The 27,609-nt window shown below is 46.0% G+C and overlaps 1 protein-coding gene across 1 annotated transcript in view; it reads left to right on the top strand.

The window, feature by feature from the left end:
- RSBN1L (round spermatid basic protein 1 like) overlaps nucleotides 1–27,609 on the top strand; it is a 146,395-nt gene that overhangs the window by 54,819 nt on the left and 63,967 nt on the right. The window contains exon 3 of the mRNA XM_082255152.1: nucleotides 16,895–17,529. Within this exon, the coding sequence (XP_082111278.1) occupies nucleotides 16,895–17,529 (635 nt within the window). The remainder of the gene's footprint in view (nucleotides 1–16,894; nucleotides 17,530–27,609) is intronic.

The following is a 27,609-nucleotide window of genomic DNA, read 5'->3' as shown; positions in this document are numbered from 1 at the left end:
AAGGATTTATTTTACTGTTGTTTGTTTCATATTGGCAAACCTCTGATTCTCCCAATATAAATATATATATATATATATATATATATATATATATATATATATATATATATATATATATATATATATATATATATATATATATATATATATATATATATATATATAGTGTGTGTGTATATACTCTCTCTTCAGGCATTCTTATATCTGACCGTATTGGCTTATTCTTCCTTTTTTTTTCTAATGTTGGGTTTAAAAAACAGCTGCCTTAAATTAATACTTTAAACCCGATGGTTTAAAGCTTACAGTTGGGTCATATATATTTGGACACTGGCACAATTTTGTCAATTTATGCCACCAGAATAAAATTTAAAATGCAACAATCCAACTGAATTTTGAAGTGCAAACTTTCAGCTTTAATTCAAGGGGTTGAACATAAATATCGTACAAATTTTAGGAACTGCAACCATCTTTATAAAGTCCCCCAATTTTCAACGGCTCAAATGCAATTGGGCAAATGATTAAAATCATAAAATGTTTATTTTTATTTTTTTTGTTGAGAATCCTTTAGCGCCGGTTCACACTGCAGCGACGCTACTTCGCACCGCGACCTCCGAGGTCGCGGTGCGAGCAGCGCGCCGCTACCTCGGAGCGGCCGCCACGGACTTCATAACATTGAAGTCTATGGCGGTCGCCTCCGGGTCGCCCCAAAGAAGCTCCGGACCCTTTTTCTAGGTCGGAGCGACTTGTGTCGCTCCTATTAGAACGGGTCCGCAGCTTCCCAATGGGAGGCGACCTGTGGCGACAAGGTCGCCTCACAGGTCTCCCTAGTGTGAACCAGCACTTACTGCCGATGACTGCCTGGATCCCATGGATATTACCAAAGACCATTTCCTCCTTTCTGATGCTTTGCCAGGCTCTATCTGCAGCAGTTTTCAGTTATTCTGCCTTAAGTTTTGCCTTCAGCAAGTAAAATTCATGCTCAAATGGGTTGAGATCAGGTGATTGACTCGGCCATTGCAGAATATTCCACTTCTTTTACTTCAAAAGCTCCTGGGTTGCTTTTGCAGTGTGTTTTGGATCATTGTCCATCTGTACTGTGAAGCGCTGTTCAATCAACTTTGCTGCGTTTGGCTGAATCTGGGATGACCGTATCTAAACACTGCAGAATTCATCCGGCTGCTTCTGTCTTCTGTAACATCATCAATAAACACCAATGACCCAGTGTCACTGGAAGTCATGCATGCCCATGCCATCACACTGCTTCCACCATGTTTTACAGAGGACGTTGTGTGCTTTGGCTCATGAGCTGTAACATGTCTTCTCCACACTTCTTTTTTTTTTTTTCTTCCCATCATTCTGGTACAGAATAATCTTAGTTTCATCAGTCCAAAGAATACTTTTCCACAATTAGTCTGGCTTTTTTTTAGTAGTTTTTTGGCAAATGTCTAATCTGGCTTTTTCTATTCTTCAGGCTTATGAATGGTTTGCACCTTGTGGTGAACCCTATGTATTTGTCCTCATGAAGTCTTCTCTTAATTGTAGACTTCGACAATGATACACCCACCTCCTGGAGAGTGTACTTCACTTGTCTGGATGTTGTGAATGGGTTTTTCTTTACCATAGAGAGGATCCTGTGATCATCCACCGCTGTTGTCTTCCGTGGACCTTCGGGCCTTATGTTGCTGAGCTCACCAGTACGTTCTCCTTTCCTCAGAATTTACCAACTGTTGATTTGGCCACTGCTATCTCTATGATAGATTTGTTTCATTTTTGAAGTCTTACCAATGGCCTGTTTCACTTTCATGGACTGCTCCTGTGAATGCATGATGTAGGTTCACAGCAGTAGATTCCAAATGCAAATACTAGGGATGCACCGAAATTTCGGCCACCGAAATTATCGGCCGAAAATGAGCCTATCCCATTTCGGCCGATAATGGGTTAACATTGCCGAAATTAATATGGCCGCCGTGAGGAAGGGGAGGAGGGTGCAGCGCAGGGCAGATTTTCAAAGTCACGCCTCTGGCCGGCCGCCCGCCCCTCAATGACGTCCCTACTATGATCTGTGCATTAATGAAGTGACATTCCAGGCAGGAGGGCGGGGTGAGCGGCCGCTAATAGATAGAACTATGTGATCCTTCCCTGTCAACTCAGCGGGACTGTGTGTAAATGAGAGCTGACCTGACACCAGGCGGGGGGGGGGGGGTGGGGCGAGCGGCCGCTTATAACTAGAACTATGTGAGAGCTTCACTTCCCTGTCAGGCATATATCTCCTCTGACAGGGAAGTGAAGCTCTCACATAGTTCTAGTTATTAGCGGCCGCTCACCCCGCCCGGTGTCAGGTCAGTTCTTATTCACACACAGTCCCGCTGACAGGGAAGGATCACATAGTTATATCTATTAGCGGCCGCTCGCCCCGCCCCCCCCGCCCGGAGTGTCAGTTAATTCATGTACATCGTGCCGCTGACAGGGAATTGAAGTGAAGTGAAGGCTCACATAGTGACAGCTATTAGCGGGCACTCGCCCGCCCTCCCGCCCGGTGTGTCACTTCATTCATGTACAGATCGTAGTAGTAGTGACATCACCGGGAGGCGGCCGGCCAAAGGCGGGACTTTTGAATAATGGACACCGTGACCGGAGAAAGCTGAGTGAGTAGGAGAGGGACGCGGGGGGGGGGGGGTGATAGCTGAGGCAGCTTACCATTGGTATTAGTATTATGCAGCATGAGGGGGGTTAATGTATTGTCACTGCTGGTCACTGCTGCATTAGTGACCGACCAGTGGCAGTTAATTAACCCCTTTGTGCTGCATTCGTGCAACCAGTATCAGTGCAACCAGTGTTAATTAACACTGATACTGGTTGCACTAATGCAGCACAAAGGGGTTAATTAACTGCCACTGGTTGGTCACTAATGCATCAGTGACCAGCAGTGGCAATACATTAACCCCCTCATGCTGCATTATACTGCATAATACAAATACCATTGGTAATTTAAATTAACCACTTGCCAACCCATCACAGTACATATACTGTGACAGGGTGGCAGCGACACGTGTACGTCGCTGCCTGTTTTTGGTGTATGCCCCTGTTCCATCTATTTTAAAATTATTTAGGGGAAAAAGTCATATTCGGTTTCGGTTTTCGGCCAAGGGCATCCTGCATTTTCGGTTTCGGCCCAAAATTTTCATTTCGGTGCATCCCTAGCAAATACCACACACAATAAACTCCAGACCTTTTACCTGCTTATTTGATGAAGAAATAATGGAGTAGCCCACATGCCATGAAACCACTTTTTGATTAGATTGTCCAATTACTTTTGGTTCTTTGAAAAAGGTGGATGGCTATTAAGAGCTGGAATTTCTAAACCCTTCCTCTGAGTTGGATGTACATACACTCAAATTATACCGGAGTTTGCACTTTCAGCCCATATCTATTCTATAACCAATAGCTTGAAAATTGTTTTTGTAAATACCTAAAAAAAAAAAAAATAAATTGTGTCCAAATATATATATATATATATATATATATATATATATATATCTGTACTTTCTAGGCAAATACTAACCCCTCTTCCTCCCACCCCCCTCTTAATGATTGCTTGCATGACCCCCAAAAAACGAAATGCCCCTTTTACCCAAGCTAAACCTGCAGTCCTGTGATGATCTAGTCAGGCTTCTTCTTCTCTTCAATTTACATAAGGGTAATATCTTCCGTTGTGATAGCATTCTGTACTGTATATCACAGGCCCTCTTTTTAAGGAAACATCAGAGGTCTATTGGAACACTGTCACCTCAGGACCCTGAAGAAGCTGATGAAGCCCAGATCCTGCTTGATCAGCTCCTTCCCCGGCCACAGCAACCAAGGATTGCTCTGTGTGGAAGCAAAATGAACTTCATGAAATGTCTGTGTGACATTTCAGTAAAGCTTGGGTTGAAATAAAAAATTGGGGGAATAGTGCAGTGATCCCGCTGGACCACACCAGCCACTGCGTTACAACACAGCGGCTTTTGTGAATGGGCCCTGAGTGCTGACCTCACTTGAACATGCACAGTTTCTTATACATTCATAGCTTCCTGGCTGTGACGAGATTTTGCAAGCGTCTTTCTGTAATAACATCAACCGAAAACACCGGCTTGTGTGAGGCTTATTTCTGAATCCTATGTGACCGGCATTGTCATAGGGATTGCTTACTCCACCATGAGAATGGATTCATAGCAACTTGGAATCCAAAGCAATGTTTGAAACGTTCTGGTCTGTGCATTGTGGGTGGAAGCAGGGTTATGTAAGCTAAGTGCTGGAAAGCTTCCAAAAAGGCACCGAATTAAAGCAGAAGTACAGCCTATTACCTTAAATTCTTCCCTTCCATCATTAATGTGAGTGGAATTCAGCCTTATGAGGCAAAATGAAAAAAATTCTATTTTTTCTACCTTTATTTTGAAGTTTTCAGTGCTGTCACATGACTTCAATTCCTCTTCCTGCTGAGTCAAAGAGCAGCAAGTGGGTGTGGTTACTCAAATCGAGGGACACTGAATGGGAGGAGTTGATCATAGGTTCCCGCCCAGTGTTCTCTCATCAGTAAGCATGCATTATACATCCTAATGCATGAGAAATTGAAGAAATAAAAGCCAATCACACAGGACTGGGGGGGGGGGGGGGGAGTTGCACATATACAGTATAGCTGTGCTGGGCTTGGAACGAAGACTACCTTAGAAGAAGAAAGCTGGACACACGAGGGAGGGGGGGGGGGGCTGTCCGTATAGCTCAGCGCACAGTCTACAATATTATTAGTACAGGCAACCACACTTGTCTACGTTTCCACGAGTGCGACTTTGGACACACAAAGTCGCATGACAAGTCGCAGCCCATTTATTTCAATGGCACTCGCTCCCATCTATGGAACTTTGAAAATTAGCGACCTTGAAAAGGTACTTGCACTACTTTGATGCGACTTTGATCCAAGAGTGTGTCAAGTTGGATCAAAGCTGCACACAGTCACACTCCAAAGTCGCACTCTAGCCTAGTGGCTACGTTTCCACTAGTGCGACTCTTTAAGTTGTGCAATTTACAGTGCAGCTTTGATCCAACTTTACACTCTCTGGATCAAAGGCGCATTAAAAGTTACAACAAAGTAATGCAGGCACCTTTTTCAAAGTCGCTGATTTTCAAAGTGGTATAGAGGCCTCTGCACAAGTGTACCTCTGTTTGGACATTTTGGCCAATAAATTTATAGGTACCTAGTGTAACTCGCAGGTAAAAAAAGCCCCTGGTTGGCAAGGACTGTTTGAACTGCTACGAAAAAATGTAACTGCTAGTGCTAGCAGAGATCAGGCCTGACTCTTAACGCTGCGGTTTAGTGTGCTGTTTATTGAAAGTGACAGTAATCTGCTGATTCTGCACTTCTTGGGTGGCGGAGGGGTTAAATGTAGGTGCTGGCAGGTGTCGGGGCTGATCCTGCTAACGCTGCGTTTTGGGAACACTAGTATAGTTCTAATCGGATCAAAGATATTGATCCATTCAGACATAGTAATGGAGGTGTTTAGTGTGTGTCACTGGCAATCAAAGGGTTAAAATGTAGTACAAAATATGTGGCGGGCAATAACGCTGTCCTGAATTGACGCTAACTGATGTCACCTGTGACACTAATACAGTGATCAGTACATTTTATCTGCACACTGTATAGTGTGCACTGATGGAGTTAAATGGTTAATTGACCAGGGGGTTAAATGTGTGCCTAATGTGTACTGATTGTGTACTTATGGTAGATGTTATCTCTCACCCCGAAACCGAAAAGGTCTCCAGGAGAGCACTTTATATATCGTTCGTATCCTGTGCCTGTGTTTACATTACACGGGCACAGGATGTTCTGCCATTGACCAGAACTGATCAACAAGTCCAAAAATCACTGAAACGGAACAACGCGGGGGATGCGCGCACGCCCCTCCCCAGCCCCGCACACAACCGACGTACCCATACAGCGATTCACGCAGCCGAGCCAATCTGCTGCAGTAGATCTACGGTGGGCGGTCGGCAAGTGGTTAAAGATATTTAAAGAGGTTGTAAACTCGTTAAAAGTTTTTTTTTTTTTTTTTCTTTTGCAACCTGCAAGAGAATTGCATAATGAGCTAGTATGCATCGCATACTAGCTCATTATGAAATACTTACCTTAGAACGAGCCCCCGCCGTGCCGCTCTCTTACCTGTATGACGAGCGACATATTCAGTCGCCCGTCTTCCGGGATCGCAGCATCCGGCCATCTGATTGGCCGGAGCCGCGGTGACGTCACTCCTGCGCGCGGGAGCCGACGGTCACGGCACGGGGCTCTGAAGGAACGGCACGATCAGCCGTTCCTTCAGAGCGCATGCGCCAGTGACGTCACTGGCTGCATTAAAGGTAAATATCTCCTAAACCGTACATGTTTAGGAGATATTTACAGTACCTATAGTTAAGCCTTATCATAGGCTTACCTATAGGTACAACTTCCTGAGGAGGGTTTACTTCCTCTTTAACATACTATTAATAGGAAAAATGTCATTTTTGACTGGAGTTTCCCTTTAAGCAAGGACAGAGAGAAAGGACCTACAAAAAAAAAAAGCAATTATGCTTTAAAAATTTGCCTCATTTACTGTCGTGTCGACTAAGCACTTGCTTGTTTGTCAGTAAGGATTTGACTTGTTATGGCTGTAGAGTAGTGGTGCACTGAAATGAAAATTAAGGATGTGCTTGGCCGAAAACCAAAATGAACAGTTTAAAAAAAAATAAAAAAAAATGCAATGAAGTCAATGGGGAGGCATTTTTGCAGTGAAATGAGGGGGGGGGGGCGATTTTGCAGTGAAATCAATGGGGGGGAGGCGATTTTGCAGTAAAGTCAATGGGGGGGGGGATTCTGAATTGAGGTCAATGGGGGGAGGCGATTCTGAATTTAGGTCAATGAGACGCAGCATGCCATTATCGGCAGTTTTTTTTCTATTGGCGAAACGCTGATAACCTGAAAACTCTGCGCCCTATATGTCTGTGCATCCCTAATGTGGAGTAAAGGGTTTAATTCCGCATTAAAAGCAGGTATAATCTAATTCAAACCACTGCAGTCATCCATTCAATATGTATATAAATAGCGTATTCAAACCTCCAGTGTTGCCATATAGAGAGGGAGAGATAAACACTCTCATGGTGCAGTATTTCAAATCATTTATTTAAAAAAGAAGGTTGTATTGCACTTACATCAAAAAAGGCAGGGGTCTGCATGTTTTGTATAGGAATTGCTGGTTTGCGCTCCACCTGCGTTCCAGCTGACTGGAATTGACTGATCTCAAATACCACCCAACGCCGTTTTTGTTAGTGTATGTCTGACATCCTCAGGGGGTTAATTTGTTATTCACGTGTCGTGTGGGATTATTTATGGACTTCACAATTTTTGTGTATTTTCTATCATTTAAATGAAGATGTACTCATTCGTCTATTCACTATATAGATATGTATTTTATGATGCAAGAGCGTGGTTCCCTTGTTTCTTTTCACGGTATAGGTGTTTTTTACACTTTACAACATATGTAGTTATATTGTATATTGTAGTTTATTTTGGTTATTGATTTGCTTGGGTTTAGAACCTTTTGGTTCCTATATTTTCTTTGATATAACATATACTCTTAATACATTTGTGTTGCAGACTCCCCATAGGCATACGGTTTTATGGTCCATCACTGATCAGTCAAAATCGGTTTGTGGAAATTGAAATCAAGAATAATGTAGCACTAAAAATATAATACCTCTAACATAAACAAATGCAAAATAATAAATCTGTCACCTTGACCAAATGGTGACATACATAAACCCGCAAACTCAAATATGTGCATTTTGTGTTTGGTACGTTCAACACAAAAATGTCATCAGTTGCCTCTGATGAAGTCGGTATGATGTAACGCTTAGGTGGAACCAGCGCTGCACATCAGATTAGCGCTGCACAACATATTTCTGCTGTATTACACAATCCTCCGTGTTCAAGTCCCGAGCAGTGATTACAGGTTAAGGAGCTGAGCTTCCTCTGTGTGGAGAAGACAGGTCTGGCTCTTCTCACTGGCCGCTGCTGACTTTTTAAGTTGTTTTTTGAGGTAGACTAAGCTCCTTTTAATCAGCCATAGACCGAATATTGGCCAGTTTAGCAGGGACTGGCTGATATTCGAACTATGTATAGGTAGGCTTAATGTACCCAAGTTGCTCGATTTTTTTTTTTTTTTTTTTTTTTTTTTTTTTTTTAACTTGGGTACCACCATCATGTCAGATTTGACATGCAATTATTGCTAGCAGCTATTATAGCCGCTAGCTATAATCACTGTGTCTTCCTGTGGGGACAGCTGCACTGCTGGGAGAACACAATGGCTCCCCGGGAGGGATTCCCTCATTAACACTGACTGTGTTGATGGTGGAAACAAGTGATTTTCTTCCCTGCAACCAGTGGTTGCAAGAAAGCAAATCGCTCTGTCTATGGCCGGCTTTAGGGTTATGAGCGTTAAAGGTTCTTTTCTCTTGCGGCGTCTTGACAGTCGCCGCCCATCCATATTATCCTTCACTAGTGGGTAATGGCGCCCTCTGCAGGAGTAAGCTAGGCAGTTAGAAATGTTAATAAAAAACTTTTCTATACTTGGGACACACCTCTAGGGGGCTGACCCCAGCCATTATCCTGATCCAGTGACCACTGGTCCTCAGTTTTATGCTGCCTAGCGTCAGGAGTAGGCTAGCTCTTCCTTGCTGGGTCCTAGTGTCTCCGTTTTCTTTTTTTTTTTTCTAAAATTATGTATTTTTCTTCTGAAAATAGTTTTTTATTTCTCTCACTATTGCTAGTTAGTCAGGGACTTTTTCCTGGAGAACTACAAGTGACTGCAGAGCTGGGTCTCGCACTGGGTAATATAGATCCTTATGGAGTCCCAGCCTGCCAACGAGCGTCGCAGGTTACTGGTGTGCCCAGGCCTCGCAACGACAGTGCCCCTTGGAATGGGGACGAGCTTGCGTCGAGGGCGTCTCCACTCCGGAACGCCTACGTGTTGCTAGCGTCCCTCCTTGGCTGACGGCACCCCCACTTAAGGTGGGAGGTCTTCCGTGCCCGCTTTCCTGGACTGGGGAGTACTGATACCCCCTTGTCCCTGGGACTAGGACATTTAGGGGGGTTTGTGGGCCCACTCTTGGGGGATGGCAGGGCTGGTGGTCTCTGTGGGACCCCCCTTCTGGCCGGCTTAGTGTATTTTTCCCTTCCTGCCTGGCCCTGCTGAGGGCGCTGTGTGGGGGGGGCTCCATAGCTGTGAGGGGGTTCCCCTGTGGTGGCCAGATCGCATGTATATGCTTAATTTGGTGCAGTTTAGCGCGGCCGCCATTTTGGATGTGGGCAGGTGGCTGAGCTCTGTGTGTGGGCAGCAGCCATTTTAAGATCTTGTCCTGGTGCTGATCGGGCGCCATCTTGGCTAAGGGCACATGCCTATTAAGGGAAAGTGGCCATCTTGCCGGTGACTTTTTACATTGAGTTTCATTAGGCACCATTTTATTGTGGCTCAGGGGCTAGGCCTCTAGGGACGTGAGCTCACTTCATCCTTTCCTTCCATTTTCTCACTGAGCAGCGTGTGACAGTTTCGGACACTTGAGGGGGGGGGATTTTTACTAATGCCAAGGGCACTTTTCTGCCAAAACTGTTTCTTGTGGATTTTGCATTATCTGAAGGGGCTCTTTCAAATAGTGCAGGCTGTGGTGGGGTTTCCGCGGGAACCGCTGATTTAAAGGGCCAATGTCCTATTAATTTTATATTGGCATTCTGGACTCCCAGGCTGACAATTTCCCCACAGGCCTGGTGGGGGCTTTGGTTATTCCTGAAACCTCTTCCATGGCCTCATCTGCTGCTCTCGCGTTTTTATTTTTTTTTATTTTTTAATGCGTCAAAAGTGGGTCTGCTGCTGTCGGAACGCTCCTCCAAACCAACAGCCTATGCCCTCCCAGTCCTCTGACTCAGAGCCTGAATTTGGTTGCCACGGACGACATCCCTCCCGGAGGGGTCCCTGTCTTCAGCTTCTGAGGGAGTGGAGGTGGTATCTTCCTCCTCGGTGGCGTGGAACGCGCTGCGATGGAGGCCCTCTTTAGCACCATTAAGGAGACTCAAAATCTTGACGATGAGCATCTCAGTCAAGTAAGCGGGCGGCTTTCGGGTTCCGAAGGGCCCAGGAAGAAAACATTTTCCTGCCCGGAGGAGTTTTACACAATTGTGAATGACCAGTGGCGTCTCATAAAACATGCTGGTAGTGCCTAAGCGTTTTCACCTCCGCTATCCCTTTTTGAGGCTAAAGGTTGGACGGTGTCCCCCGAAGGGGACCTCCCTGTCTCTAGGCTATTACTTTGATGCTGGTGGAGAACTCCCCGGTGTTCACGCATCCAGCTGATAGCCGTGTGGAGGCGTTTTCTCGCCACTTTCCTTGGGGGCGGGCTCCCTGCTAAAGCCTGTGTTTTTCTCAGTGATGACCTCTCAGGCTCTCACTGCGTGGTCCAAGGTGCTTTGGAGCACCCGGGTGGCAGAGTCTGCCTCTCTGACTGTTCTTGACGTGGTGGATCAGATTACCCAGACTGGTATGTACCTGTGTGACCCGGCCTTGGACGAGGCTCTGTTAGTCGCTCGGTTGTCTGTGGTCGGGGTCGTGATCCGCCGCATTATTTGGAAGCATGGTCAGTCGACCAGCTTTTTAGCCAAACAGATGGTGTCTATTGTTCCTTATGTGGAGTTGTCTTTTTGGGGACACTCTGGATGAGTTGATTGAGGGGCTTATGGGGGGTAAGCGCACTCTGTTGCCCCAGGTCACTAAGAGTAAGTCCTCCCGCGCTAGGCGGGGGCCTTCCTTCCACGCTTAGTGTGGGTCCTTTCGTGCCTTCGGGGCGCAGGACAAGGGCTAATCATTCAAGCCCTCCGGTGGTCACAAGAAGCCGTGGTCAGAGTGAGCCAAAGGCCGGTTGGTCTGGCTCGGCAGTCCAGTCCACCTCTTCCTCACAAGCTTATTCGGTCAGGGTTCAAGATCGTGTTTTGATCTTGCCCTACAGGCGGGTTCTTCCCGTCAACTCTCCAGCTGACTCAGTCGTCTCGGAGATCTCATGGAGGCGGTGCAAGATCTGCTCGCCGAAGTCCTTGTGCCCGTGCCGTCACAGAACGGGTTTCGTGGGTTTTTTTTTTTCCAACCTGTTCACGGTGCCCGGTAAAGAGGACAAAGTGAGTCCGGTTCTGGACTTGAAGTGTCTGGACCGCTTTGTGCAGGTGCAGAAATTCCGGTTGGAATCCATCAGGTCAGTAGTGGCGTCGTTGAGTCCAGGGGACTTCCTGGCCTCCATCGACTTGAAGGATGTGTAATCTGCACATCCCTATCTACAAGGGTCCTCCGAGAAAGCTCCGCTTTGCGGTGGCAGGGGAGCATTACCAGTTTGTGGCGTTACCCTTCGGTCTCGCTTCAGCTCCTAGGGTTTTCACCAAGGTTTTGGCTTCCGTGCTGGCTTTACTGCCTTTACAGGGGATTGCGGTCCTCGTTTATCTGGATGATCTCCTGTTTAGGTTGAGCTTGTGTGCACCTTTTACGAGCAATCTGGCTGTGACGGTTCAGACACTCCAGGTGTTCGGGTGGACCATCAATTTTCAGAAGTCTGCACGACTCCTTTAGTTCGTCTTTAGTACCTGGGGATGGTCCTGGACTTGGCTCAGGCACGAGTTTTCCTTCCGGAGAACAACCTCTGGACCCTGCGGGACGAGCTCAGGTCTCTCCTGGGACAACGATCTCTCCTCCTTGCGGACCTGTATGCGGTCTCTGGGTCTGATGGTTTCGGCTTTCAAAGCCGTCCCGTTTGCTCAATTTCACACAAGGACTCTGCAAGTGGAGATCCTGGCCAGGTGGGACAGAACACCTCAGTCTTTGGACAGGAGGTTTTCTCTGAGTCACCGAGTGTGGTCGGATCTTTTGTGGCCTTGGCACAGGTCCAGTCCTTCTTCCAGCGTCTGCTGGGGACGGTGCTCACCACGGATGCCAACCTGTCGGGCCTGGGAGTTGTTCTGGGCACACTTTGTGCCCATGGGACGTGGTAAGCAGGTGAGGCTTCCTCGCTGCTAAACGTTTTGGAGCTCTGCGCAATCAAGCTTTGTCTGTTCCGTTGGTCAGCTCGACTTCAGGGGTGTCCGGTTCAGGTACAGACGGACAATGCCACGCCTGTGGCTTATATTAATCACCAAGGAGGCACCAAGAGTGCCCGGGCGGCCAAGGAAGTGGCTGAGATCCTGTCTTGGACCAGGGAGAATGGTCCCTGCATCCGGAGGTTTTTCGCCTCCTGTGTGCCCGGTGGGGTACTCTGGACGTGGATCTGTTCACGTCCCGTCTCAACAAAAAGGTGGGAAGGTTCGTGGCCAGAACTTGTGATCCTCTGGCAAACTCCGCAGATGCGTTAGTGGTCCCTTGGCACCGGTATCGGCTGATTTATCCCTTCCCTTCGATTTCAACTGTTGTCCAGGTTCCTCCGCAGGTTGGCGTCAGAATGGATACAGGTCATTCTGGTAGCCCCAGACTGGCTGCGTCGGTCCTGGTACGCGGACATCGTTCAGTTTGGTCGTCAAGCCTCCCTGGCGGCTTCCGCTGAGAGACGATCTTCTGTCTCAAGGGCTGATCTTCCATCCTGCTTTACATTCTCTGGCTTAACGGCGTGGCTGTTAAAAGCCAGGTCTTGAGAGATGGGGGGTCTTCCGCATGCGGTCATCCCTACCTTGTTGAAGGCTTGTAAAGCTGTTTCTAGAAAGATTTATCGTCGCACCTGGGAAGCGTATATTGCCTGGTGCGAGTCGGATGGTTTCCATCCTCGCTCCTTCTCGGTGGCGAAGGTTTTGACCTTCCTGCAGGAAGCGGTGGATAAGCGTTTGGCGCTGACCACAATAAAGGGTCAGTTGTCGGCCTTGGCCATCTTTCCAGCGTCCCTTGGCGACTACATCTTTGATTTGCGCTTTTATCCAAGGGGTGCGGCATCTGGCTCCCCCGAAGAAGGCTCCCTGGGACCCGAATTTGGTGTTGTCTGTGTTACAACGACCTCCCTTTGAGAACATCAGAGATATTCCTCTGCCTGGGTGGTCCCAGAAAGTTGCTTTTCTGGTGGCTATCACGTCTGCTCACAGAGTGTCTAAATTGGCGGCTTTGTCTTGCCGTTCTCCTTAGCTGGTGCTTCATAGGGATAAAGTGGGTCTGTGACCCAATCAGTCTTTTTTTATTCCCAAGGTGGTCTCTTTGTTCCACCTTAACGTGGATATCGCGTTGCCTTCGCTTTTTGCGAAGCCCAAGCATCCCAAGGAGGTGGCTTTGCATTCCTTGGATGTGGTCCGGGCGGTCAGGGTCTATCTGTCTGCCACGGAATCTGTTCTGAAGTCTGATTCCCTGTTTGTTCTTTCTGAGGGACCTCGGAAGGGCTCGGACTCGTCCGCGGCAACCATTTCTAAGTGGATCAGACAGACGATTGTTCAGGCCTATTGCATCAAGGGTCAGGTTCCTCCTTTCCCTGTAAATGCCCCTTCTGCTCATTCTCTTAGGCTTTTCGCCATCAGGCTTCTGTGGCCTCAGGTGTTCAATGCGACGACCTGGTCGTCTGTGCACACTTTCAAAGTGCAACAAAGTTCTACAGAATTGATGTATTGGTATCCTCGACTGCTACCTTTGGCCGCAACGTTTTGAGTGCGGCGGTTATGAGGAGACATGTTTTTTTCTGTCTCTCCATTGGGTGTTTTTTGATGTTTTGGGCTTGTTGCCCTGTGGGCTCAGGTTTTTTCTAGAACGGTTGTTTGCGTTACCTTTTGAGTTGGTTGTGTCTTCCCACCCCTCACACCTGCACTGCTATGGGACATCCCACTAGTGAAGGCTAATGTGGATGGGTGGCGACTGTCAGAGGACATAAGAGAAAATAGAATTGTTGTAAGAACCTACCGTAAAATTCTAATCTCTGAGTCCGCTGACAGTCCGTCCCCCCCCCCCCCCCCCCCGCCCCTCTGGTTTTTTGGATCTGGGGATTATTGCCTTCCGGTACTGCTGTCTACAAACTGAGGACCAGTGGTAACTGGATCAGGATAATGGGTGGGGTCGGCCCGCTAGAGGTGTGTCTTAAGTATAGAAAAGTTTTTTTATTAACATTTCTATTCTAACTGCCTAGCTTACTCCTGCAGAGGGCCCCATTACCCACTATTGAAGGCTAATATGGATGGGCGGCGACTGTCAGAGGACTCTAGAGAGAAAATAATTTTACGGTAGGTTCTTACAAAAAAAATTTTTTGGTCGTTTTATATAATAGATATGTGGTAAGCAAAATAGATTTGTTGGGTTTCCAGAATCCCTTGCTGTTTTTTTCCCCGACCCTTTATTTTTAAATCTCGCATTGCAGTTTGGGTTGCTGATGCATGGGGGGATGCCATTAAGAATTAATGATACCCCTGCATGTTAAAGAGCAGTGCGCTTCTCTGTGGGTTGGGAACGGACGCAATTTCACATGCATTCCCCACATACAGGTATGTGAACCTAACCTAAATGTAGATCTGTGGAAAAAATAACTTTTCTGGTGTAACTGGTATGGTTCATCATAGTGGAGGGTTTCTTTTTTTTTTTTTCTTCTTTTTTGGAAGGTTATATTAGCAACTACTTCTTCACTGGAGTGTTTCACCACTTACCTTCTGCAGTAACCGAATTTGACCTCATGCACACAGATGGTGAGTGGCTGAAAATGTGTTTCGGGAGTTTTTCCGCCCCTAGAGAGCTACATGTGTCGCATACAGCCTGCCATACAAGTGAAAGGGTGTATTCGGCCATTCTCGTATGAACCCCGATACACAGAAGCGCATAACCTTTTTTCAACCTCACTGTGTGCAGGAGACCTTAGGATAGTATGCAGGTCATTCAATTTTTTATTTTAACCATCATTTTCCCATGCTACTGTGAAACATTTTTTTTTTTTTTTTTTTTTTTTTTTTATATAGTTTTAACTGGATAAATTTCCAAATCCTATAATATACAATGCTTGTTATCTAACTTCTTGAAGTGAGGAGAATGCTTATGTGTAGATGGCTGATCTAACAAATTGGGCATTTTGTCTGTACCTGCCCTGGGTTAAGTTAACTTTAGCTTTTAAATAAAACAAACCTTTAGGGAAAATCAGACAGCTGTGCTCTGCCTTGTGAAAGTGAATGGCGGAAGGTTAAAGCTTTATTTGCAATTTATGGCCTTTTGCACATTGTTGTAAGCCTACTCATGGTGACTCAACCAACACGCCTGTGTCCTCAATTCAGAGTGCTTGATTAGCAAAAGTTATATATTCACTTAACTCCCATCTGCATTTTACTGTCGACAGGCGGCCGCTTTAGGCGAAGCGGCGTACTGGCGTGTGTCTGCGCTCCCCCCGGCCGGCTCCCGCAGTGTACAATCTGTCAGCAAGTCCCAGCCAGTGATTTCTGACCGGGACCTGCTGATCGGCTGTTTACATTCACAGCCAAGAGCATTGTGTTGACTTTCAACTCAGAGCTCTATACAAGGGGAGCGATCTGTCAGTTTCTCATCCTTGCAAAAGCAGTAAAACTGAGAGATCATTATAAACCACTTAAGGACCACCCGCCACAGTTATACTGCGGCAGGCAGCCCCTCCTGAGCGAACCGACGTAGGTATACGTCAGTCGCACGCCTGCAGCTAGGTGGCGTGCTCCCGCTCCCACTTGGCAGCGGGGACTCCGATGCACTGGGCTGGCAGCTCATATTGCTGCCTGACACCCGCGATCGTTCCCCACTGAGAGAAGAATGGTCAGCTGTAGGATCACAGGTCTCTGTGATCATTTCACAAGCCCCGCCCCCATACAGTTAGAATCCCTCCCCTAGGCTCACATTTAACCCATTGATCACCCATAGTATTAACCCTTTCCCTGCCAGTGTAATTATTACAGTGAGTGCATTTTTTTAGCACTGATTACTGTAGTAATGTCACTGGTCCCCCCAAAAATGTCAGGGGTCTGTTCTGTCCGCCAAAATGTCGCAGTCCTGCTAAAAATCGCAAATCGAAACCATTACTAGTAAAAACAAAAAAAAAATGCAATCTTTCCCATAGTTAGTAGACACGATAACGTTTGCCCAAACCAATCAAAAATCGCTTATTGCGATTTTTATTTATTTATTTTTTTTTTACCAAAAATATGTAGCAGAAAACAAATTAGCCTACAATGTTAAAAAAATTTGATTTCTAAATTTTTTTTTTTATTTATTTATTTTAGGAATGTTATGTAGCAGAAAGTGAAAAATATATTTTTTTTTTTCATAATTGTCGCTCTTTTTTGTTATATAGCGCAAAAAATAAAAATTGCAGAGGTGATCAAATAACACCAAAAGAAAGCTCTATTTGTGGGGAAAAAAGGACATCAATTTTATTTGGGTACAGCATTGCACGACCGCACAATTGCCTGGTAAAATAATGCAGTGCGGAATTGCAAAAAATGGCCTGGTCATTAACCACTTCTGGAGCAGAAATAGCAAAGCATAGTGGTGATGAAATACCACCAAAAGCAAGTTCTATTTGTGTAAAAAAAAAAAAAAAAATTGTATAAATTTGGGTTTGGGTACAGCATTGCAGTGCCGAATAGCAAAAAATGTTGTCATGAAGGGGGTAAAATCTTCCGGAGCTCAAGTGGATAGGAATGTTTTTTTAAGAAACAAATGTGTCCTTGATTTTTGACCACTGAACATGTATGGTTTTGTGGTGTTCTACCCTATTGTAAGGCATTTAGTGGACTACAAACAGTGTTTTCCAAATTGGTAATTGCAATATTCGGACATACCTGTAGATTGTTTGGGTGTTTTAAAATACCTACGCTCTCTAAAATTTTATTTTGTTTTAGACCTGAATGAAAAGCCAAAACCAAACACAGATGAACTGCAAATTAAAAAAGTCAAGAAGAAAAAGAAGAAGAAACACAAGGAAGGTGAGAAGCGTAAACAGCCGAAAATGTACAGCAAATCTATCCAGACAGTCTGCTCAGGCCTGGTCTATGACATGGGAAGATATGACAAGCCAGAAGCCAAAGTAGAAGTGGATGATCGTTTGAAGGACTTGGTTGTGAAGGTAGAGGACAAGAAGGTTGCTCCAGAGAATGAATCTCCTTTTGTGTCTCTGAAGGAGCCCCGCGATCAGCACAAGCCCAAGCGGTTGGACTCTTTGGAATTCAAGCACCTCATTCACATAGAACATCAGCCCAATGGTGGAGCATCTTTAGTACATGCTTACAGCAGTGAACTTTCTCACCTGTCTCCCATGGAGATGGAAAGGTTTGCTGACGAATTTGTTAATCTAGTCTTTAGTGAAAATGAAAATTGTGCAGCTTATTATGTCATGGGGATTGTGCATGGGGCAGCCACGTATTTACCTGACTTTTTGGATTATTTTTCCTTTAATTTTCCCAACTCCCCTGTCAAAATGGAGATCTTGGGGAAAAAAGACATCGAGACCACAACAATTTCCAACTTCCATGCTCAGGTAAGAGGAAGGGGCTGGTTTATTTGCTTCTTTATATATTCTTTAATTTAGTGAAATATATTTATATTTTAATGAAGACATTGTTGAAAAATTAAAGCTGTTGAGCTGGTTGCTTTTAAGAGATTATGGTGTTAGAGTCTAAGGTCTGAAATTGATTGAACATATTGTAGATGTTGAAAATGTAATGTTCACATTAAATAGGCTTTATTTTTACAAAAATGTGCTGGTTAGGAGATTAGAAACTGAAAAAAAAAATTAAAATACAATACTTGGGCTAAGGTTTAGGTTTACATTTGTGGCCCTCGATCTTCTGGCCCTTCGTCCGAATTCCTACTTTCTTAGCTGAAATTTGAACAGTGTTTGACCCTGCTAGCACCACTCCTTTGGCAAAAGCAGATTGTTCAGTTGACTTTTTTCAGTGGAGTTTATCGGAAAATTGTTGACTAATAAGTGCCCGATGGGCAGTCCCAGGGGGTATACACCCACTCTCAGCTATATGCACTCGGTTTTTCTGTCTTCTGGCCGACCGCACCCACGTTACGATGAAGCAGTGTCCTGTCCACAGTTGTGTTACTGGTGTGGTAAGCAGCTGTCCCCCCCCCCCCCCCCACTACCCCTGGAGGGTTTTGGGGTGGACATGGGTCTGGTTTCCCCTCCCTTCCCCCAAGCCCCTCTAAAATTTTGGTCACTGTGGGTCTTTGGGCCCCCCGTGCTCTTAAGGGGGGCTGACCAGGTGGTGAGGTTAAGCAGGGTTCCCTGCCATCCTGGGGGTTGGTGACTAGGGCAGGGATGTCCTCTGGGCTCCCTGCAGCGGTTGTTGGGCTGGGGGAGAGGATGTTTTTACTATCTGCGGGTACGTGCCTCACGCGGCCGGATTCAACCAATTTAGACAGCAGCTTTGTGGCCTACTCGTCGGAACCTATGTGAGGCGGCCCCTGTGAGGATGGCTGAAGCCACTGCCTCCCGTTTGGACATCCGTCTTCCCCTGTTACCCCTGGGTGGTCGGCTCCGCTAGGGCTGGCGGCTGGGTGCAATCAAAAATTTAGGCTACTACTAGGCTGAGTCAGGCGCCACCGTTTTGGGAGGGGGGGGCACAGCCTTAGTGGGTATAGCTTAAGCCCCAGCTCTTCCTTTGGGCGAAGGATCCGGGCAATTAAAGCTGGGCCCCCACAGATATTTAAGTTGCGGCCTGCTCGGCCATATGGTCAGCCTGGCACCTCCCTTGGACCAGGTGGCACTGTGGGGGCGTGTAACGGAACCGCAACCCACACTGTACTTGTGGACTTCCGTCAGTATATGGCTTCCTACCAGTCGTGAACGTAGATATCAGATTTTCCCAGCCGCCCCCATACAAAGCTAGCCGACAACTTGGCTTGTATACGTTTTGGAACCTTCCAGAATAAGAACTGTTTATTCAAACACAGGCACAAAGAGATGTACACTGGGGGACAACCGTCCCCTCGTGTCCCCCTCCTCCCCCCCCTTAGCAGCCAATACACATATACATCCATACTAGGTGGATCTTAAGGCAGACAGAATAGAACAATGGGATACAGGCACTTACCAATAACAAACCCCCACCCCACCTCACTATCTAGCAAGAGTCTATGAGAGACTCCAACAATTTTTCAAGCAATCTGAAAAGTCAAATTGTTTATCTTTATATATTTCTTGAGGGTTTTTATTCAGAAATATTATTGTCCCATGTGAAAGAGGCCCTTCATTCTTTCAACACAAACCACACATATAGAACCCAGGATAACCGGGGTAACCCGAAATGCGATGTGGTTGTCCAGCGAGTCTGAATAGTGCAGACCCGACTGGGGTTCTTGGTTACCCTGTGCCCCTAATAGACACAGGGTGACTTGCACATAAGAGGGGCCGGGGAAGCTGGACAAGGAGTTTCCCAACCTCTCTAAAGTAATCTGGGTTCCACGAGCCCCCCCAACCCCATCCAAAGTGGCTCATGTCACAGGGCTTTTCATTTTTAATGACAGTCTTGCCACCATTATTATGTGGGGCACTAGCGAGGGTACCCTGCCTGCGTGTCCGCGTCATGAAGAGCGGCCCTCTTTAAAGGGGGCTATGTCCTTTTATGTCCTCTATAGAGGGCTCAGAGGGGAACCCCCTTGTTTTTTGCTGGGTCCATTAGGTGGTCTATTTGGGGATCCTTGGTTGGCATCCTCTTTGCAGGATTGCTGTCGGCAGCCTTCCCCTGATTGTCATGTTTTGGAGGTGAGCTCAGTATATAGCAACACTACTGGGTCTGCGTCCACGCACCCTGAGTGCTCAGTGAGGATGATTCCTCTGTTTCTCTAGCCGTGCTTAAATAGGCGCTGGTGGATGCACTGTTTGTGTCAGTGCGTGAAACTTTAAAACTGGAGGTTTCGGCTGACATTGCGTTGGAGGTACTGGTTCCTTTTGGCTCCCACAGGCCCTCCAAAATGGTGAGGGTGTTCCTCTTTCCTCTTACTTTGACAACATTGTCACAAATAGCGGGGTTGTTCAAAATGCAGTGGTTGCCATGCGTTTTTTGTTTGCGGTATCCTTATGAGGCTTTATTGCGTAAAAGGTGGACGGTCCCACCTGTAGTGGACTTTCGGTCGGCCGGTTTCCAGGTCAAATTGAGTTACCTTTATCCTGGTTGAGGAGTCCCCGACCTTTACAGGGTCCAGCTAATAAGAGGGTGGATGCTCTGTCCTGCCATATGTGCCCCGTTGCTGGTTCGGCAGTTAGGCCATAAATAATATTGCTCCAGTATCGTGAACTCTGAGTGAGCTAAGCTTTTACTCTGGGACCTGGAGGGAGAATAGCTTCCCCCCCCCCCTGTCTTTGCGGAGCTGGGGGACCGGCTGTTGAACGCCAAGTGCTGAAGGGTGGAGGTTTGTTTGAATCTGTGATTCCTATGATGTTAAAAGCTTGGAAATCTGTCTCTAGGAAGATCAGTGCGGGCTCTGTTGCTGCCCTGGAATCCTAATGTGGTGCTTTCAGCTCTACTGAAGCATCTCTTTGAAAATATTCAGGAGGTTTCCCTGCTTACGTTGCCCCAGAAGGTGACCTTCTTTGGTGGCTATCACCTCTGCATGCAGGGTGTCTGAACTGACTGTGTTATCCTGTCGTTCACCTTATGGCACTTCACAAGGATAAGTTGGTGCTTTACCTCTGTCTGTCATTCCCTTAAGGTGGTCTCTGGCTGTCATTTCAATGAAGACATTGTGCCTTCCCTGTGTCCCAGGCCTAAACATCTGAAGGAAATTACCTTGCATGTCTTGGATGTGGCCCGGGCAATTAGGGTGTACCTGGCAGCTATGGGGTCTTTTTTAAGAAGTCAGACTCTCTATTTGTGCTCACGGATGGACCTCACAAAGGGTTGTCCACTTCTTCTGCCACCATTTCCAGATGGATCAGACAGACGGTGGTTCAGGCCTATCGCATCAGGGGTCAGATTTCCTTCTTTCCCTATTTGCGTGCACTCTACTAGGGCGCTTAGTGTCTCCTGGGCTTTCCGTCTTTAAGCGTCAGTGACGCAGGTTTTGCAAGGCGGCCACCTGGTCGACGGTGCACACTTTTTTACAAAGTTTTTTGTAAAGTGGTTGTATTGGCATTTGAGGATGCTTCTTTTGGCTGCAAGGTTTTGCTGGCTGCTTTTAAGAGGACCTGGTCCTCTTTGAGCGGTGTATTGTTTTTCAGGCGAGCTCCAGTTGTTTATGGTTGAGCTCTGTTACCTGGTTGGCTATGGTTAGCTTTGGGAATTTTTTTCTGATGATTTCCCACCCCTCATGTTTAACACTGCTTTGGGACATCCCAATGGTTAAGAAGAATCAAGAGCTGTGTCCGTCAATGAACAAAAGAGAAAATGGGATTTTTGACTTACCGTAAAATCCATTTCTCTGATGTTCATTGACTGACACAGCACCCACCGATCTGTGTAGTTGGCTTTCTTCTGACACTACTTGTAACAAAATTGAGTGCCTATAGCTGAGAGTACCTATTGTTCTACTCCTGTAGGGGGCAGTATAACCCAATGGTTAAGATGAATCTGGAGCTGTGTCATTCAATGAAAATCTGAGAAATGGATTTTACAGTAAGTCAAAACTCCCAATATTTTGTCACTGAAATGATCCTTTCTTGAATTGTGTGGTTCCTAAGACTGGCCATATACAGTGGTGATCGAAAGTTTGGGCACCCCAGGTAAAAATTTGTATTGATGTGCATGAAGAAGCCAAGGAAAGATGGAAAAATCTCCAAAATGCATCAAATTACAGATTAGACATTCTTATAATATGTCAACAAAAGTTAGATTTTATTTCCATCATTGACACTTTCAAAATGACACCCGGGTCGCCTTGGTGTCCCGGGTGGAAGTGGCATGTGGGCAAAGGCCCAGGAGGAAGCATCCCCCGCCTTCCCCTGCTCAGGCTGTCCCATCTGATTCTGAGCCTGATGCCACCGTGGACGTGGCTCGTCCAGGGGGATTTAATATCACACCCCCTGATTAATCCAATAGTGGGGATGGTTCCTCCATAGTCACAGCAGCGAATGAAAATCGATGGTAGACGCACTTATCACTACAGTGCGTGAGACTTTAAAAGTGGAGGATACGGCTATTGTAGCCACGTGCGTGGCTGTGTCGTTGGGTACGCACAAGCCGCATCTCACTCCAAAGTTGATTACTTATGTGCCTTATTTTGATAGGTTTTCCTGTAAAGAATGGGAACAACCAAAATGACCCTTGGTGGTCCCCAAACATTTTTGCTGTACATGGCTTTTGAGGAGTCCCTTTAAAAAAAGTGGCCTAGTCCACCAGTGGTGGACCCTCATGTTTTTCATGTTGACTAAAGCAACCATGATCCCAGTAGAGAGGAATCACCGTCCTTTAAGGACCTGACTGACAAGAAAGTGGAGGCTGTGGCACGTAGCATATTTACTATTGCTGGTTTGGCATTGCAGTCAGTCTTTGCCTCAGCCCTGGTGTCTCAGATTCTAACTGAATGGGCCAAGCTTTTGCGCCAGGGCCTGGGGGGTGAGCAGGTCCCCACTGCTTATGTTGATTTAGCAAACCAGTTGGTCCATGGGCTGCAGTTTATTTGTGATGCAGCTTTGGATACAGTTCTTGTGCTGTCCAAAATTTGTTTTTCGTTGGTGGTGAATAGGCACGTGCTGTGGCTTAGAATTGGTCCGCAGACCAAGCCTCTAAGAAAGCTCTCATTGATCTGCCCTTTCAAGGCGATCGATTGTTTGTGGCTACCCTGGGTGATATCATTAAGGGTATCATGGGAGGGAAGAGCCCTCCTTCTCAGCCCATAGAAAATGATTTTGTGCTTCTGGGATGGAGAATAAGGGAAATGGATATTTAAATTCTTCCCCGGGAGGATTCAAGCAACCTTGGTATGTTAAACCTAGAGCTAGCTTCCCCGGACCAGGAGACAAGACTCCCTCAGCATGAGGGGCTGCCCTCACCCATTATTGGTGTGGGGGGACATCTTCGCTGGTTTCCTGCTCCATAGACTTTGGTGAGCGTCAAGGAGATCCGCAAAATTTTTCTTTTGGGGGTACCCAGAAAGGGGGACAAAGCTTGTCCTTTTCAGGCGTTTTAGGTTTGAGTCTCCTTGTGCGGATTTAATTCCTGCAAAGGTTCAGTTGATGTCTGAACTACATAAGGTCCCCCCTATCCCTGTCCAGGGAATTAATTTACCTAGGTCTGATTCTATTTCTGACCAGGGTGGTCATTCTTCTGCACAAACTTCAGGGACCACAAGTTCAGAGTCTGGTAGTATTCACCTTCAAGACAGTTCTGTTTGCACAGTCTTACATACAGCTCCTTTAGCAGGTTCGGGTCCACAGGAGACCGAAGTTCGTGACGAGGTCACGGTGTCCTCTGAGAGACGCTGCAGGCGTCCAAGGGCCATAGTAAGGCCAGTATCCTCCTCAGCTAAGGCTTATTCTGCAGTTTCTGCGAGGATCTTCTGATTATCCTGGTGGCTTTGAATGTCCCTTGGGGGCTACCTCTCAGAGAAGACCAGTTGTCCCAAGGGCTGATCTACCATCCTGCTTTAGTCATTGGTTTTAATAGCTTAGCTATTGAAACTCAGGTACTGAGGGATCGAGGCCTGACTGGATCAGTGATCCCTACTATGATAAAGGCGAGGAAGTATTCTTCCAGCAAGATATACCATTGTACGTGGAAAGCGTACATTTCTTTTGTGTGAGTCGATTGGCGCTCATCCTAAATCCTTTTCTGGGGCTCAAGTCTTAACTTTTCTTCAACAGGGCGTTGATCAGAAGTTGGCCTTGAGTACCATCAAGGGCCAGGTGTCTGGCTTGGCAATCTTCTTTCAGCGACCCCTAGCCATGCACTCTTTATTTCGTATCTTCATTCAGGGGATTCGACATGTGGCTCCACCTGTACAGTCTCTTTTGCCGCCATGGGATTTAAGTTTAGTACTTTCGGTTCTCCAGAAACCTCCTCCATTTGAGAATAGTCTGGAGTTCCCCTTGCCTACGTTGTCCCAGAAGGTGACATTCTTGGTGGCTTTTACCTTGGCCCGCAGAGTATCGGAATTGGCGGCATTATCCTGTCTCAGTCCCTATTTGGTGGTCCATAGGGATGAAGTGCTTCTTCATCCCTGTTCATCATTCCTGCCCAAAATTGTCTGATTTCCATTTGAATGACGACATTGTGTTGCCTGCCTTGTGTCCCAAGTCGGCTCATCCCAAGGCATTTGCCTTGCATACCTTGGATGTGGTTTGTGCAATTCGAGTGTATCTGGCATCTACTGAGTCTCTTCGGAGGTCAGACTCGCTTTTTGTGGTTATGAATGGGCTGGCCTCTTCTTTGGCTACCATCTCCAGATGGATCAGACAGTGACTCAGGACTATTCCAATTAAGGTCAGGTTCCACCTTTCCCTGTCAGGGCACTTTCTACTCTGGCACTGAGTGCTTCTTGGGCTTTCCTTGGGTTATTTTCCCCACCCCTCATTTTCCTGTTGACACTGCTTTTGGACATCCCACTAGTTTTGATCTATGGAGCGCGGTCTGTCGATGAAAGAAAATGGGATTTTTGTACTTACTGTAAAATTTCTATGAGTTCGATGGACACAGCACCCACCCCTCTATGGAGTTCTGATACTTCTAATACTGCTTGCTTCTAAACGGATTACCTAGAGCAGAGAGGGGGGGTTATATACGAGCTGAGGATGGCCCATGAGCGTAGCAAGGTGTTTTTGTTCTGCCCAGTACTACTCCTGGAGGAGGCAATATAACCCACTAGTTATGATTTATAGAGTGCTGTGTCTGTCGTAAGTACAAAAATCCCATTTTTTTTTGAGAGGATGGGTGCTTATGATGATCTTGATCTGATGAGCAATAGGTTTCGGTCCTGCTCTGTGGCTAGTCTTGTGCTATTGCAATCTATTTAAATGTGGGTTTCTATATTTTGGACCACTAATAAAATGATCTGGATTATTTTGAAAAATCAGTATGACCTTTGTAAATACATCATGATACAGCGCACCATTCCTTTAAGAGGTGTTTTGGTTTTTGCATGCGTTTTTACGAAGAGTGAAAGGAAACATATGTTTTTATTTGCCAGGTCTTCGCAGACACCACTGTGCAAAGCATATAGTAAATATAGAATATTTATCTTAATCGTACAGTACACATGCTGGCTATTTGTAGACCATGAGTTATAGGCTGGTACCTTTTTCAGGTGATTGGACACTGGCAAGGCTCTGCTGGACTTGCCCCCTGGGCTTACCTCTATAACCCTACCCTACTCCTTAAGAGCTCTAATTTTTGTGGTGTCCTAGCATCCAATGCTTGCTCTATCCCAGGCATACAACAAGCGGCCTACCCGACCAAGGAAGATTTTTCTGCCACCATGTCAGACATTCTCAAACCACTTTACCACAGCCATCCCTGTCCAGAATACAAAAGCACCTTCTCTGCCTCTGCTGTCTGACAGAGTTGAAAAGTGAAATGCCTCCTCTAGAGCAGCCTTTTTCAACAATGTTCCCTTTGAGTTCTTCAAATGTGCCTTGGCAAAATACCAAAAATTGTCACAAATTGACCAAAAATTGTCTACAAGCCAATGAGGGGATTAAGCCTGCTTTTTTGTTGCACAAAGCCACAGGTTGTTACAACCTTGAGCGCTGTGCTGGCCAGCCACTGGCATCTTACCAATGTCATCAGTTGATAAAGAGGACATCAGTATCCTTCACATCATTCTTGCTTGTCCTGTCAGCACATTAGCTAAGCGAAGGAGAAAAAATGATTGAGAAGCGGAAGCATAGAAGCATATAGGCGTCTCGGATCGCGGGCAGAATTGCTGCGATTCTGCCTGCGATCCCAAACCATTGCAAGTCGTGGACGCCCGTGCAATTGCCGTGACTTGCAATGGCACCTAAAACGCGGCGTGATTTTGCCATGATTGTCGCTTGACAAATCGCGCAACCAGAATTGCGGGACGCCTGTCGCCCAAAAGAAGTTCTTGTACTTTTGCGGCAAAATCATGATGTGTTTAGGGTGCCATTGCAAGTCACGGGAATCGCACGGGCGTCCTGCAACATGCAATGGTTGGGGGTAACAGGCAGAATCGTGGCAATTTTGCTCGCGATCCGAGACGCCTATATGTGAATGTAGCCTTAGTCTTGAGTAGGCTTGTGACGGTATCAGATTTTCATGCTGCGATTAATTGATTAAGGTTTTGCCACGGTATACGGTATTATCACGGTATTCTATTATTAAATTTAAATTATTAAATTTCCACCTCACTTCAATTTCATTGCTGAATTTAGGGGCTTTGGTTCACTTATGCACATTATTATATAGTCAGTCAGTACAGACTCTGTGAACCAGGCCTAAAATAGGTCATCAAGCAGTGTCTGGCCTAACTGGTGATAACTGGTCCTGGCGCTCGGCTCCGATCCGATGGCCTGGTCATTAAGAGGGCAAATCCTTGTGGTCAAGAAGTGGTTAAACCTGAAGGAGGTGTTGTTTATAAATGACTTTACTATTGCTTTAGGCCTGGTTCACATGTATGCGGGTTGGTGGTTCACATGTATGCGGGTTGGCGGCCCACATTTGCACAGGCATAGCAGCCCATTGATTTGAACGGGCTGCTATGCCCTCATTTTCCGCAGAAAAAAGGTGCATGCAGCATTTTTTTAAAATTCAGTGGCCTTGAAATCCATCCTGCTTTTGCACCATGCGACTAACCTGCAGTTCCTGCTCTGGCAAGCTTTCTGCATTTTTTGTAGACACTGCTTGATGGCTATATAATAATGTAATGTGGGCTGCTATGCGTGTGTGTGTGTATATATATATATATATATATATATATATATATATATATATATATATATATATTTATTAGAGCTGCACGATTCTGGCCAAAATGAGAATCACGATTTTTTTAGCTTGGAATAAAGATCACGATTCTCTGTGTAACAAAAAAAAAAAATTGGGATAACTTTACTGTTATGTTTTTTTTTTTTTTTTTTATTCATTAAAGTCTAATCATTGCGTTTGAAAGACTGCTGCGCAAATACAGTGTGACATAAAATATTACAACAATCGCCATTTTATTCTGTAGGGTCTCTGCTAAAAAAATATATAAAATGTTTGGTGGTTCTAAGTACTTTTCTAGCAAAAAAAAAAGTGTCAGAAAAAGGTCCAGTCTTTAAGAGGTTAAACTTCCTTTCTCCCTGGCAGAGGGAAGGAAAAGATACAAATGTAATCATTTTTGTTTATAGTTAGGAGACTTAATGCTGAAAGGGGTTAGCTGTGTGAGTGAATGAGTCATCCAGCTCACTGAAATGTATCAATTCACAAGTCAGGCAGACTTGACAGAGAAACTCGGTATTTTAAAAATGCCACAATAACAATACCGTGGCTATGCAATACCGCGATATATCGAATTACCGAAAACCGGCATATGTCTAGTCTTGAGACTTTTGTTGTGGTGGGAGCTTTGGGCTGGGTTTTTATATTGGCCTGGGCCTGTATTTCTCTCGCTCCAATAATTGGGTATCTTGTTTTATGAAGGTGTGTTATGGGAAGGTTTGATGGCTTGCCTCTAC

Source organism: Pelophylax lessonae (assembly GCF_965119305.1).
Source record: "Pelophylax lessonae genome assembly, chromosome: 4".
NCBI lineage: Eukaryota > Metazoa > Chordata > Amphibia > Anura > Ranidae > Pelophylax > Pelophylax lessonae.
This window is presented reverse-complemented; position numbering and strand designations above follow the sequence as displayed.